The sequence below is a fragment of the Trachinotus anak genome, unplaced genomic scaffold (assembly GCF_046630095.1).
Source record: "Trachinotus anak isolate AG129_WGS33_773 ecotype Australia unplaced genomic scaffold, CSIRO_AGI_Tana_v1 ptg000003l, whole genome shotgun sequence".
NCBI classification, from domain to species: Eukaryota; Metazoa; Chordata; class Actinopteri; order Carangiformes; family Carangidae; genus Trachinotus; species Trachinotus anak.
Genome location: NW_027273854.1, coordinates 4,500,896 through 4,515,000, shown reverse-complemented (window position 1 = coordinate 4,515,000; position 14,105 = coordinate 4,500,896). Strand labels below are relative to the sequence as shown.

At 43.9% G+C, this 14,105-nt stretch overlaps 2 protein-coding genes across 11 annotated transcripts in view; one reads left to right on the top strand and one right to left on the bottom strand.

Annotated features, from left to right (window-relative positions):
- The window catches only part of LOC139612315 (disintegrin and metalloproteinase domain-containing protein 11-like), a 22,283-nt gene extending 16,111 nt beyond the window's left edge, over positions 1–6,172 (top strand). The window contains exons 21-26 of one of the 9 annotated variants that reach the window (XR_011686514.1): positions 598–717; positions 846–1,014; positions 1,469–1,580; positions 1,951–2,066; positions 2,392–2,482; positions 4,154–4,169. Coding sequence is in view for 6 of the 9 variants with exons in the window: in XM_071467792.1 (XP_071323893.1) it covers positions 598–717; positions 846–1,014; positions 1,469–1,580; positions 3,802–3,819; positions 4,154–4,482 (748 nt within the window). In the remaining 3 variants the exon portion in view is untranslated. Of the gene's footprint in view, positions 1–597; positions 718–845; positions 1,015–1,468; positions 1,581–1,950; positions 2,067–2,391; positions 2,483–3,801 lie in introns of all 9 variants that reach the window. The other 8 variants (XR_011686513.1, XM_071467809.1, XR_011686516.1 and 5 more) reach the window with 8 other exon arrangements.
- Positions 6,173–7,076: 904 nt separating this feature from the next.
- Positions 7,077–12,029, bottom strand: LOC139612351 (endoplasmic reticulum protein SC65-like). Of its 2 annotated transcripts, none has more exons than XM_071467842.1 (7): positions 11,488–12,029; positions 10,176–10,325; positions 9,920–10,091; positions 9,691–9,819; positions 9,449–9,594; positions 8,868–8,951; positions 7,077–7,663 (listed from the first exon to the last, which is right to left on the bottom strand). In XM_071467842.1, exons 1-7 carry the CDS (start codon positions 11,926–11,928, stop codon positions 7,514–7,516), a joined length of 1,272 nt encoding a protein of 423 aa, XP_071323943.1. In that variant the 5' UTR covers positions 11,929–12,029; the 3' UTR covers positions 7,077–7,513. The 2 variants fall into 2 exon arrangements, with proteins under 2 accessions (XP_071323943.1, XP_071323951.1); XM_071467850.1 differs by lacking the exon at positions 7,077–7,663 and adding an exon at positions 8,154–8,302 and having other exon boundaries at positions 11,488–12,028.
- Positions 12,030–14,105: the final 2,076 nt, after the last annotated feature.

Genomic DNA, 14,105 nt, shown 5'->3' with positions numbered 1-14,105 from the left:
AAAAAAAACTGGTGTGACATGAAGTGTGCATAGGACATAATGCACAGACATGTAGATGACAACAGAAAAAACAACAGTTACGTCAAAATAATAAGAATATGATGTGTACAGTAAGAGTCTGAGCTATGTGTATGTGTGTGTGTTTCAGTGTTTATATGAGAGGTAATCATATGTATCTGTGTTTATGATCCTGGGTGGACTGGTTTTGGGGACGAGAGTGTGGTGTGGTGGCCAGTGTGAGGAGAGAGTGAAAAAGGCTCAGCTGCAGTTTAAGCAGTTTGAGTCTGAAGTGTCCTGAAAGGAGAAACTTTTCTTTTCATTGAAATCCAATGAAAAGACCAAAACCAATGTATTTGTGAGTTTGGTTGTTCTCTAACACTGGTCTCTCCAATTTTTTCTATGTAATTAAAATCAGCCTTTGTTTGTTCTATTCTGAAATCCTTTGTTACAACTAGATGACCAAAAAAATGTCCCAGATCATGTGACCTTGGCTTAAAAGTTGAAGCTTTTTCAACTTTTGAAAACAAAACGAAGTGGAACATTGTGAACGCACTATGACGTGCTTCGTCCCCTGTTACTCTCCCCTGTCTGTTTCAGGGATGTGCTATGTGGCTTCTTGTTCTGTGCCAATGTGACGATGAAGCCAAAGTTCGGAGACCTGCAGGGCGAGGTGACCAGCTTCACCCTCTACCATCAGAACAAGTACCTGGACTGCAGGTAAGTGTGTCACATCCGTCTAATCTTGATACAACCAGCGATATAAAAATGTGAATATTGCGTCCTTAAACGTGTTAGCTCTTCCCCTCTTCTCTGACCCGTCTGACGTGTTTGGATGTTTCACTCAGAGGCGGCCATGCTCTGCTGGAGGATGGCTCTGATCTGGGCTATGTGGAGGACGGCACTCCTTGTGGCCCCAATATGATGTGTTTGGAGCGACGCTGCCTCCCTGTGGCGGCGTTCAACCTCAGCACCTGTTCAGGATCCAACTTTGGACGCATCTGTTCTGACCACGGGGTAAAAAAATAAAATAAAATTCATGAACCTGCATCTTCCCAGTTTGCAATGATGGTCAAAAGACATCCAGGGGTTTACATCCTGGGCTTACAATCCCTATAATCTAACATGTATTTAGGACCTGCTTCAAATTTAAATAAAGTCATTGTTTTTCTTTTAAAGCATTATTCCTCTTCACTCAAGCATTTAAATGACTGTATTTCACTGTGGAACAGGTCCAAACTGTGTGTTTGGATGTTGACACTGAAAGACTGTTGAAACCATGGTTATATGTCACCTAGAGGCTTTAAAAAACTTTGGCTTTTTGGTCACATTTTTCCCAGTTGTAACATAGATGCAAATCACCAAATCCCTGCTAACTGGCTACATGGCAGGTGTGAATTATCTCTGTGCTCGTCTTTGTCTATTAGCAGCGATTGCACTTGATTTTTATCTCCCTCTCTCTGTCTCACAGACCTGCAGTAACGAGGTGAAGTGCATCTGTGACAGGGACTACACAGGGAAGGACTGCAGCGTCTTCGATCCCATCCCTGAGCCTACGGTCCCAACGGGCCCCGAGAAGAAAGGTCCTTAGCGGAACTGAAACTTGCCCCTGTCTCTCTTTTCTGTCCGCCTCTCATACCCCCCTCATAGTCTCTCCCCATCATCACTGTAGCTTCTTTATGTACTGAAGCAGAGCACCATATCTTTCCCTCAAACACAAAGACCAGTTCACCTGATTACTGTGAGGACGTTAACATCAATATCCAGGCCACACGGTGTTTCTCCTCCCGCTGCGTCTTGGTGTCGGTGTTGGGAGCGTGTGGGTGTGTGTGGAGACACCTTTTTCCATTAGAGCATATGTGCATGCAGAGTATGTTGGTGTATGTGTGTATGGTGGTGATGTATGTCTTGCAGGCGCTGCCGTCCTCAAGTGTCTTCCTTGCTTTCTTGCAGTCTGCCAATGACACAGAGATATTGAGCAGCTGCTCTCATAGGGCCAAAAAAGCCAAAGCCCCCCTGAGCAGGAGGGCGTCCAGCTGAGAGAGCAGGAGAGGGGGAATGAGAACAAAGTAATAAAATACTCTCTCCTTCATTTTCTTTTGTAACTGTTGTCCCCCTGACCTCCCTCGCTCACCCGCCCGTTCTCCCACCTCCACCCCACGTGCTGATTTCCTCCTCGTCCCCCCCTCATCTCTCTCTCTCTCTCTGCAGGTATCCTACCATCTGCCTCTCTCTCTCTCTCTCGCTCTCTCTCTTTCTTTCTCTAGTTGATGTTGTTGATGTACCGTGTTGATGCTGTCCTCTGACGTGTGTTTTTTAGTGGTGTTGTTTTGTTTCTGCCCTTCCTCCCCCTCCTCCGCACCCTTCCTCCTCCCCCCTCCTTCCTCTGCGCAGGTCCCAGTGGCACCAATATCATAATAGGGTCCATCGCAGGTGCTATTCTCCTGGCAGCTATAGTCCTAGGGGGAACAGGATGGGGATTTAAGTAAGAGTTCTGGCATGCCTTTGTGTACCTGTCTGCTTCTACCTAAAGGAACCCCCCGCCCCTCCCACTCTCACACCTCTAAAGTAGATGCCCGTTTGCAAGTCAACGCCCGACCCAGGGAGGGGAAATGGGGAGTCAAGTCTGAGACGTGCTAATGCTTGAACTGCTTTTGCCGTTAAACTCCATATGAAACACTGACACTGGTTGTTCTATATATTTTGATTAAATCTGTCATCAACTCTCAGCTCCATCCTGCACTTTTCCTTCCCCTCCCTCCCCTTACTAGCCCAGCAGTCCTTAGTGTCAGTAGGGCAGGACTGAGATGTTTTTTCTGCCAGGATCCATTGCAGCATTTCTCTCATGACCTCCAGAAGTGATGTGACTTAACTCCACTGGTGCCACATCTGGAAGTTCCCCCTGATTACAGAGCTCATCTACAGCCATCAGTTCATGTGTAGTAACAAAAAGCTTAATGACTACAGTGGATTAACTTCAGCAACCTTTTCAATGTTTTACCTATGGTGCTATTTTAGCCTGCTGTTTTTCGTCCTGTAGGCAGCATCCCCCAAACGCCCTCGCTGCAGTGCACCTTCTGCACTGCTGCTCCTGTGTATGCTGGCTATTGTTCACTCCTTATATGCTGACCTAAAAGGACTGCTCCCACCTCACTCTCACGTGGATTCATTAGATAGTTGTGACTGATGGAGAGCCAGGTTAACTGAAAAGCTAAATTTTGAAGACTCATAACATGCAGTCGGTCCTTTTAGGGTCAGAGGTTAAGTGTCTGTGCATGTGTGCATGAGCTGTGAGCAGGAAGTTTTCTCTTCTTAGTCAGATGGTGTCACAGTGTCTGGTGTGCGGCCCTGTCAGACTCTCTGGGACTGAGAGGGTCAGTGCCGTGACCACTGTGGACCTGCTGCATGTGATTCCATCACTATAATCTGGCAAGAGAGACGTTGGAAAGGACTGGTCGATGAATAATGGATTGAAAGACTGAGTCATTGTTTGATTCATATTTTAGCTCTAAAATCTGACAGTGTTACGATACAAGAACCAGTCAAACATGAAAGAAAATGATTCAAACATTGATTCATATTTTATATCCACGTTTCATATTAAATCCTGTTTATGCTTTAATTAATAATAACTGTAAGGTGAAGTCTCTTTTTCTCGCAGTGTGTATTTGTCTGATACATTTAATGCAAGTTCTAATACAAAATGAGCAGCTTTATGACGCACTTCTGAAACTATTTGTCCTATTGTCACTGACTTGTATTGACATTTTGTCTTTTCTCTTGATGTGTGCTCATGGGATGCAGGAACATTCGAAGAGGAAGGTATAACGACCATGTGATGTCCTGTCTGCGGAGAAAAACATCCCATCCCCACCCCTCCTCCTCCACTATCTCCTCCTTCATCCACTATCTGATCATCCCTTTGTTAATAGAGCACCACTGCTCCTCTTTAAACACTTGAATGCTTCACTCTGTATCAGTTCTTGCTTTTAAAAAATCCCCATTCTTATCTCCAGTGCCATAAAATTTCCTTTATCAGTGTAAAGCAGAATGGCTTCTTCCATTTCTCAAGCATCTTCATCCTCTGTCATCTATCTAACTGCCTGTATCTGTTTCTCCTCCTGTTAACGACCTCACTGTTTTTCACTTCTTTCAGATCTGGTGGCGGATAAGACATCTGTCTGTGTTTCTGTCTGTATGTCCTGTCTACTCCTGTCTTCCTCCTCGCACTGTGTCATTTCCACGTCAGAGAAGAGGGGAACAAAAAAAAAAAAAAAGTCTTCCACTCCTGTCCCAAAAATCTCTCCAAACCTCTTCCGATTATTGTGTCCTCCACACTCCCCGTCTGCTCCCGCCGTCCGTCCTCCTGCCGGGCTCTGCCCTCCTGCGGGCCTGTGGAGCTCCTCTCACCTCTCACCAGCCAAATCATACTCGTGTGGCTGCTGCCAGCCGGCCACTGAAGATCGTGTCCGGGCCAAAACCTAAAGCGAGCAGGTGGCTCTCCCTGTGGGAGACACCGGGGTCTTCCTCCAGTCCAGTGGCTCTAAGAATGTGCTTCGGTGTCTGTGTACCTACTCTCCTCACATCTCGGGACAGTCTGATGAAGAACATATCAACGGTGGACCAATTTAATATGAGACTTGTCTTTCCAATGCCTGCCTGCCTGCACACTACCTGGCCACCACCTGAGTCCCAGCTCGATGCCGGACTAGAGCACAGACTGGCCGTCTCACAGACTGAAATCATGTAACAGGAGATGAATAGTTTCTTTTTTTTTCTTACAAGAGAAGGACCTGAGGCTCAGTTCCTCCAAGGCCAGGCCTTGACAAGGTGCATCTCACAGCAGACAATGATCTGTCTTAATCTGCAAAGTTTGGCAACATGGACACAACTGAAACGAAATCCCACAGTGGACTGATGTTAGCATGTTTTCCAAAGAGAGACTGAGGAAGGACTAATGATCAGATAAGACGAAGAGGTTTTTGTTCATTGTTATTTGTGCTCAACTTGAGGCATCCTACCTGCCCCAGCCCCCGCCCCCGCCCTCGCCCTCCCCACAAGTTTTCAGGTACAAAAAGGGAAGCTAGGTGTCATGGTTTTGGGATCATTTTCGAACACTGAACTTTGAAGCAGCAGAGACCGTAACTTAGTGTTTCCTACCACAGGCCGACCAACATACATTCCACGATATCCGTCTGTGTGCGTGCTCACCACTTTTAGGCCCAAAGTTTGTACGCTTAGGAGGTTTAATGTGTATGTCTGCTGTACGAGTGAATGTACGGATGCGAGCGATTTTTAAAGAAGGGAAGAAAGTACGCGTGTTTACATTAGTGTTAGGGGCAGTTGTGTCCATGTACACCTTAACACTCCTCCTATCACAGGTAGATAGGCAGGTTTTTACCTCTAGAAGATCATTTGTTTCTACAAACTGTTGTGCGCTGCTGCCATGGCACCATTAAAGGCAGCACATTAATTAAGAATTCAACAGTTTTTATGTCGAGTATCTACAGAAAATGAGCACTAGCCAACTGTATGCACACCTATTTGTAAATATGTGCAAGATATACTGAATGTTAAATGCACTGTATGAAGATTTATTTAAAGCTACGTCAAAACTGAGTGAGTTTTACCTGTTTCAGCAAACATATAGCTATCAGTCTCTCCACACGACCTGCATCTGGAAACTTCTCCTGTAGTCAGCGCCGTCCATGCATCTTTAAATGTGGCGTTGCAGCTAAGCTAGCTGTCTCGCCATCTCTCCTATCATTCCAGCTGTCACTAAAATGTCATGAATCTTTTGTACATTTGTTGATAGCCCCTGAGCCCTGGGTGAACGCCACAGCCCAGAGACTTTGTAATGATCCCCACTGTAAATGAGATTAAAGAGATCTAGAATGGGCTCCAGGAGGCAGCTTGACTGATGCTTTATGCGTGTGTGAGGTCAGTTTGGTTTGTTTGAGCTTTGCACTATGGCAGATGCACTATTGTTATTACAATATGTACAGAGTTGGTATCAAATACAATCTGACCAGTTTGGGGAGGGGTTGAGATGCATCTTACCCCATATTTTTAGACACCATCTTTTTGAATTGAGACAAAAAGGAAAAAAAATGAACTAAAGCTTGTAGATGGATTGAAATGAAGGGAAAATAAAATACTAAAACATTAAACCACACCTCCTATGCTCACATCTCCCTGTCTCTCTGTGTTGGTAATTCTTTTTATGGTTTTAATAGATGGTTAAGGACATGACAGTTTTTATACTTTGGTTTTCTGCTTCTGAAAAACAATTTTAAACATAATAATCATCTTTACGTTAAAGATGCTACTTCTACATTTTGTTATTGCTGCATAGCTAACGTTAGCATTAACAGCTGTTCCTTTCCTCACCAACAGCTGTCTCCAGCAGTGGAAAGCCAATGTTAACTATTCTTTAGCTTCTATTTCTCACTTCTTTCATTCTGCTGAAGTTAGCATGCTAACCAGCTAGCCTGGGTCTGGAGCCCGCCCAGAGGAAGTGGCGCTGCTCACAGGGTTAGGGTTAAGGAAGCTCTTTGCAAGACTGGTAGGTAAACACATGTTAATGCTATCATTAGCTATGTGGCAATAGCATAACTTACAGTTAATTCAGGGCAGAATTGTTTAAGACACACATCACCTCCTTATTTTCTTGAATTAATTACTAGAGCCACCACAATCTTAGGCTGCAACTGCTGTTTTTTATTTATTTATTTAGTCAATTTATCTGATATTTTTTCCTATTTGTCAGATTGCTGGCAAAAGTCACAGTTTCCCACAGCCAAACCTCAGGTCTTTGAATTGCTTGTTTTGTCCGACCATCAGTCAAAAACCTGAGGGTATTCAATTTTAAAACTGAAAAAAAACAGCAAATCCTCACATTGGAGAAGCTCGAACCTGCAACTTTAAAGCATTTTTTCATGATTAATTATATAAATGAATAACTGTTTTCACTGTTATCACACAATTAATTATCTAGTAATTTCAAAACCACTGTGATCAAATTGCGTTTTTGCATCTTACTGATCTTATTGACATTGACTTACCAAAACAAAATTAAGTATATTAAAATATTATTTTAATTAAGACCAAATTATTATAATAACAACAACCCAACTTGTCATTGACAAATCGTTCATCATAAGAAAAGCTACATGTGAGATTCCTTATACCACGGCGCAGAGGCATTCAGCTTTCATTAAATAAAACTAAATAAAAACTGTAGAAACATCACTGGCGAGTATTAGTGTACAGGCCAATAACAGTTTTAAAAGGCTGATGACAGCCAAGACAGAATATGTCAATCTCTGATCTTGATCAACATGATGGATAAATTTGTTCTTTTTTTTTCTTCAGCTGAGCGAAACAGTTGTGTGTGAGTTGTGGTTTTGCTGCTAAAACACTGATGGGATTGTCAGTCTGTCTGAAGAGAGGCCAACAGTCTTTGGTGTGCTGTCATGACAGGTGGGACAGAGCTGGACGAGGAAGAGGTCAGATGTCAGTCTGTGACCTCTCCGGTGTCCCACTTAGTTTTGGGTTCCTGCCACCACTCAGCCAGGAATGACTCCTCGTAGTCTCCCATCCCCTCAAACTCAGCGTCAGGGTTCTCTGAGTGCGAGGCGGCCATTTCTTCTGGACTTACCAGACCCTAAAAGTTAACAAAAACACTCTCAGGTAAGCATGTATTTTATTATCTTACTTTCACTGTCTGGCAAAACGGATACCGTTTCCTGCTTATGCCTATAAATCTGCACCCTGTTATTCAGCCCAAACTCTCTCACAGTCCTCCTCCCCCGTCTCGGGTCCGGGCAGTGTGCTGAGCTGGGAGGGGCTGACCTGAGTCAAATAGATGTGGCACAGCCTCAGTGGCCAACACCTCCCAGCCACATACCACACACTGCTGGCGGAAAACACCCCCCACCTCCTCCTCCTGCTTTCTCTTCCGTAGAGTGGGCTCTTTCTCTCCCTTTCATCCTCAGAGACTTTTTTCTTGTGAAATCTGGTAGTCTGCTCCCCCCCAAGTACCTTTATTATATTTGGATAAACTTTTAAATGTAAAATATGTGAACAGACTCCAGCTTGATCAGCCAATTCAGCTGATGATGAGTCAAGTTAAAGTGTCAGAGCACATACTTTTCATAGGGCTGTTGTCTTATCATGTAGACAGTTTGGGTTTTATGCTGAGGTTTGCAGATATCAGTCTCTGAAACCTCTGCTGCCACCCAGGCACAGTGAAGGCTGGAGGAATTTTGTTTGCCAGTTAAAAAGAAATGTCAGCGATGGATATCTAAAAAAAAAAAACCTCGTCAGATAAAGTCACCACAGCTAGATACCCCTCGAAGTTAGTTAAAAACGAACACACCTTTGTAATGTGGCTGAACTGGTTATTTAATCTGTGTAGAATTTTTCTAACCAGTAGATTATAGCAATAAGCACAATATAATCTTTTAAAGCAAGACTATGTCACTTTGAGCACATTCTTCCTCTTGCAAATAAAAAGTCGACTTAATAAGTGATAAAACATCATTGCTCAGTTCCAGTGCACTCAACAGTTTTACTGCTACAGCTCGATTTGGTCTGGTATGAACGGGAGCTTAAGGTTGCTAATATTAGCAGACTTTAGCTAGATTTATTACATTATTTATTATCTACTTGTGCTACAGTTGCTTTATCTTAAGTGACATAAGATCCCTTTAAAATAAAAAAATAATTAAATTAAATTTTTTTTGCTACAGCAAATATATCTGCTCTCTAAACTACATGTCTTCTTTAAGAAAAAAAAAAGTATATATACACATATATATATATATATATATATATATATATTTGCATTTAGGACAGTAAAAACATACCTCGTCGTCTGTTTGTAGGTAGTTCAGTGCAAACTCCAGCATCTCCTTCTGTTTGGTTGTCTCGTTAAAATACCTCAGGGCTTCCTGAAAGACAAACCTGCCATCAGCTGAACAACTTGCAGCAGGTTTATGACACTGCACTGAGCAGCACAAAAACAACAATTTGGCCAGTTTTCTTTTTGTTTACGGCCTATTTGCCCCAGCGTGTGGAAGGTTTAAAGTATTTGCATTGATGCCAACTTAAATTTGAAACTGGGGCAGCTTCAAAGCAAAGAGGTTTATGGGCCAGCTCGGGTCCAGACAAAGCTGGTTCACTGCCAACTCTACAGCAAGTAAAAAAGATGGGAGAACAGTCTTTGCAGGAGCACAGGAGTTTCTAACTACCACCCTGAGATTGTGTTAATGTTCACGCCAAGAACACTTTATGGCTTCATTTTTCTGCTTTGGTTAAGAAGCCGGTGTGAACTTTGCTGACACTTTCTTCTGCCTCGAAACAATTGAAACTTTGTCAAATGAGCCTGGTTCAAGCACCAAAGGCCTGAAAGTACAAAAGGACGAAACGTAATCAAGTCTTCACTCACAGGCCGAGGCTGAAAGTCGCTCTCCTCGAGGCCCCACTGCTCCCGGTAGAAACGATAGTAGGCGACGTTCTGCTGCATCACCTGGTCTTTGGGGTCGAACAGCATGTAACTGGCTGCACACGGGGCAGCGTTCTTCGCATCATTCACTGCAAAGGAACGACAAAACCACCCAAGTCACACAAACGCATCACGCAACATGCTCTTTGAAGGCCTGAATCCAGAGTCACTGCCACAGTCCTTACATTTATAATAGGAAAACTGGAGGTAGTGATACATGGTGGCGACAAACTTCTCCACAAAGAAGCCTCCAACGCTGGGGGTCAGGTGCTCCTCGCACTTCACCTTACATTTCAGCACATCGGTGTAGAGATCTGAGGGAAGCGGGGGGGGGGAGAGAGCAGGCAAAAATATGTTATTTTCTTATCTAGAACAGGACGAACTGCAGCTTCGCTTAAACTGCTCCCTGCTCACCTGCCAGTGTGGGGTAGAAGTCCTTGAACTCTAGGATCTCGTACGAGCCCTCGCAGCCCGCTGTGCAGAGGCTGTATATTTCCAAGTACTGCGTGATGGCCTGCTCCATGTGCCGGGCACTGGCGCTGAAGTCTCCGCTGTTGTAGAGCGTCACACTCTTCACGAACACACTCTGGATCACAAAGAGACGTTATTGGAAACAGGTTGGATTTGAATAGCAAGTCTGCAGAAGGACGACGGTCATAAGGCTACGAACTTCATACGGCTGCTCCTCGTGGTCCACGAGGTATTCCTCCACGTCGAACAGCGTCTTGTAGTAGTTCATGTTCTTGGTCAGATAGGGGTCGGTCGGGTTCTTCTTCAGGTAGGTGTGAGCCGCTGCCACAGCCTTCTCCACGTTGTTGAGCTGTGTGAGAACAGGCAGTTTCAGTGGGTTTCACAGTTTAACTGGACAGTGTTTTTCTGGAAATACGAAACTCAGCGGCTTTTGAAAACAGCAGCTCCTGTCATCACCACGGCTCTCCGGACAACATGACCTCTGACCTCTTCCCTCCAGCAGTTACTTCCAGATGTAGATCACAGATGTCGGGGTTCTTGGTGACACGGAGACATTTGCCACATTCAAATATGGGAAATAAATAAGAAGTAAAGAAACACAGTAAAACACAGTCACCTCTATCTTCAAAATCCTTTTGATGCTGATAATCGCACATCTTCATTGTCTAATGTCTTAATACTCATCCAGTAAGTAACGTGAGCCCTGTGTGGAAAGCTTTGATTCACCTTTTAATTTAGCAGACAGATTAAACCTAAATTGCTCTAATCTAAAGGTTTCAGACAAAGCGTTTTGAATACACACATTTCAGATCTAAAGGATCACAACAGCCTGAGTTACAGGGTTTCTGAAGTTTAGCTGCTCCCTTTGTTACATCAGTAGTTTTAATCTAGTGTAGCTGGAATAACCTGGAGATGAGGCTACTACTTTAAAACACACATATATATATATATATATTTTACGCACAAGTTTAAAACAAGCGGGTTGAGTGTGTTTGCCTCATGAGCACACCTACAGCCCCCACCAGTGTCTGACAGAGCAGCAGAAGGGGATTGTTCCGGAGGGGGGGACACTGGGAGAGACGTGGCACATGCTCAACTGCTGCCTGGTCGGCAGGAGGGCGCAACACAGCAGCTGAGGATCCGCACTCCGCAAGTCAGGGACGAGGAGTTTCTCCTCTCCGGGTCAAACGGAGTCGATCCGCCGCAAGGAAACGAGCGCAGACACTTTGGCTGAGCGATTACGCGCAGTTACAGTGACGCTGAATCCACAATAACAGTGTGTTCCTGGGTTGTTTTCCTCATAGGAAATGTGGTTTACAACGGGCACGTCGCACTTCCATGTCCTATAATAACTTGGTAGTTGAACTTTTGCGGACTTTAGTGAGTTTAACAGCCGAAGTGTCGCATTGAACTGTTTTGTTTGCGTGTGCGGTGCAGCATCAGACTCCGGGGTCGGGCCTACATTTGTTTTACATCCCACAACACTGCACACATCCAGCCCCTGCTCTCACCTGGTAGTACGCGTACTGTATGTACCGATACGGGGTCCTTTTGTCGAAGTCTTCCAGTAAATCCCTCCGGGGGTATGCGAGATTAAACACTGGAAACCCCGCTTTGCACTTTTTAAGGCACGCAGCTCTCAGAAGGATGTGGCGCACGACGCGCAGGCTGGTGTCGGCGAACAGGGTGTCGTTGTCCCGGCTCACGGAGCTGCAGTTGCGGCTGCAGAAAGCCTCGCTGTCCCGCAGCAGCCGGTGGAGCCGCAGGCTCAGCTCCAGGAACTTGATGCTCTCTCCCCAGTTCTGCTCCCCGTACTGCTCCAGCGCGTAGCCGTACGCGGACTCCAGCGGCATGATGTCCTTCTGGGGGAAACTTTTAAAGCTGTACTTCTCATACTGAGCCCCCACCAGCACCGGGATGAGAAAGGCCAGGCACAAGCTTTTCAGGAGCATCGTCGTCTCCACCGGCTCCAGCAGGAGTCTGATCTTGTTTTGAATGGACCAAGAAGCTTCCTCTTTCTTCACCAGGCACTGCTCATGTCTGCCTGCACGTAGGCTGTGAGAGGCGTGTGGAGCTGGATGCAGAAAACAAGAACTTCTGGTGGCGACTTTCAAAATAAAAGCCCCCCCTTGTTCACGCATTATTGCTTTTAGTGACTGTACCTTTCTACACACTGTTGCAACAAAATTCAAGGACTTGACTGAGAAAGGTAATTCATCACAGGGAGCAACATGTCTGCATTTAGTTTTCTCAAATGAATGACAAGCATTACCACAGAGGTTTGACCAAAATAAATACACAGTTTGTCCTGAAGTCTCTTGTCTGCTAAAACATTTGATCTCAACAGTGAGACGAGATGTGATGTATAGTACATATAGTAGTCTAAACTAAACTAAACATTTGCACATATCAGGGTCAAAAATGCTTAGATCAGCTTGCTTTTCTTGTTTATTACCATTATGAAAGTAATATTTTTTGTAAGACTAACAAACTAACTACAACTACAGACTCTGGAAACCTAAACTTTTTTAATTATAAAAAATAATAATAAAAAAAAAAAGAAGAAGAATCTGAATCAACTGTTAATGGAGTTAATTGGCATTTACTCTGCAGCCCAATAGCTGACAAATTCAACTCTTGACATTTACCTTGAAGTCACAAGTCCGTACTTCCGGTGTGAATGGTGCTAACTCCAGGTCACTTGACGCAGGCGTCACAGTCTGGAGCTGAAGAGAGAGGATCCAGTTTTCCTCAGTGTTTTCCATGGTCCTAGCAGCCAACAGACCCATGGGCCGAAACATAACACATTAATCGGCATATTCACTCATTGAGTTTCTATATATTCTCCACAGTTTGGATATTTACGCTTCCAGCTCTCAAACTGTAAGCAAAAATAAATAAAAAATAAAATACAGTGGTTGTCTGAAGAGCCTGGTTAGAATTAGTTCATTCCAAGGAAATCTGACAAGCTGAGACGTGTGAGTTTAAAAACACACCACTTCAGGGCAAATCTAATCTCTGATCTCTGACTCTAGGGCAGGATTTCATATTCATGATGTTGGAGTCTCTGCAGACTCTTCTGCTAGAAGTCTCAGTGTGATGGTTATTAGGACCCAGAGCCTGTTTCCTGAGGCAGACAGATGTGTTCAGAAGCACTTCTCGGTGTTTTCCCAGTTTAAAATGTGGAATAAGAGGAGGGGCTGCAGAAGACCACCACAGCCTGCTGAACTGTGGGTCCAAAGGAGAACTGAAAGTGATGGTGAGGCGCATTATGATTTCACCTCATACGTGAGTGAGATCATGGAGTCAAGCCTCTGGGCATTACACGTTTGCAAAATCCATTAAAAAGTGGGTGGGTGCCTAGGGGCCACTCCCCCTCCTCATGCTCTCGGGAGTAAATGACCCGAAAGATGCGTGAAATGAGCCAGATGAAGCCGGAAGTAAGAGCACAAAATAAAAGCATAGTCCTTTCAGCTATAGAACTATCCATTCTATGGCATAAATACAGTACACTTCATTAGATGTCTATTGAAGTAATGTCTGCTTGTTACATGCTGACTTTTCACAAGCTGCTGCTCAGAGCGTAGGGTGACAAACATATGTGGGGGAACTAACTAAATTTGTTAAATATATCAGTTTATCGTCAAGAGCAAACAGCATCACCATGTTCCTGAAAATGTTTCATGTGCATTGTCCATACTATAATTCCTGATAACTTCAGGACCTTAGCATATGATAAATAATTAGATTTCAAACTTATAACACTGTTATCTGTATACACATCCTATTCCCTAAAGTGTAATTTTATTATGAATTATCCTCACTTTATGTTGGACAATTGTTTTACTCAGTCGTCTTCATAGCTACTATTGGTGGGTGTATTGTATTCAGTATCTTTCTTTCTTTTTTTTTTTTTTTTGTATTTTAATCTTTATATAGTTCACGTAGGAGGCTATTTAGTATTCTCATTTCTAAATATTTTTAAAGGCACAAATGCATGTGTCTCTTGTACTTCTCTGTCTGTCACACTTCATTTTTTCATGCATGAGATCAGGGAGGTTTATCTTGTTCTAAAATTCATGAAATGTTATTCTGGTCTCCTGACCCTCATTAATAACAAAAATGTTCG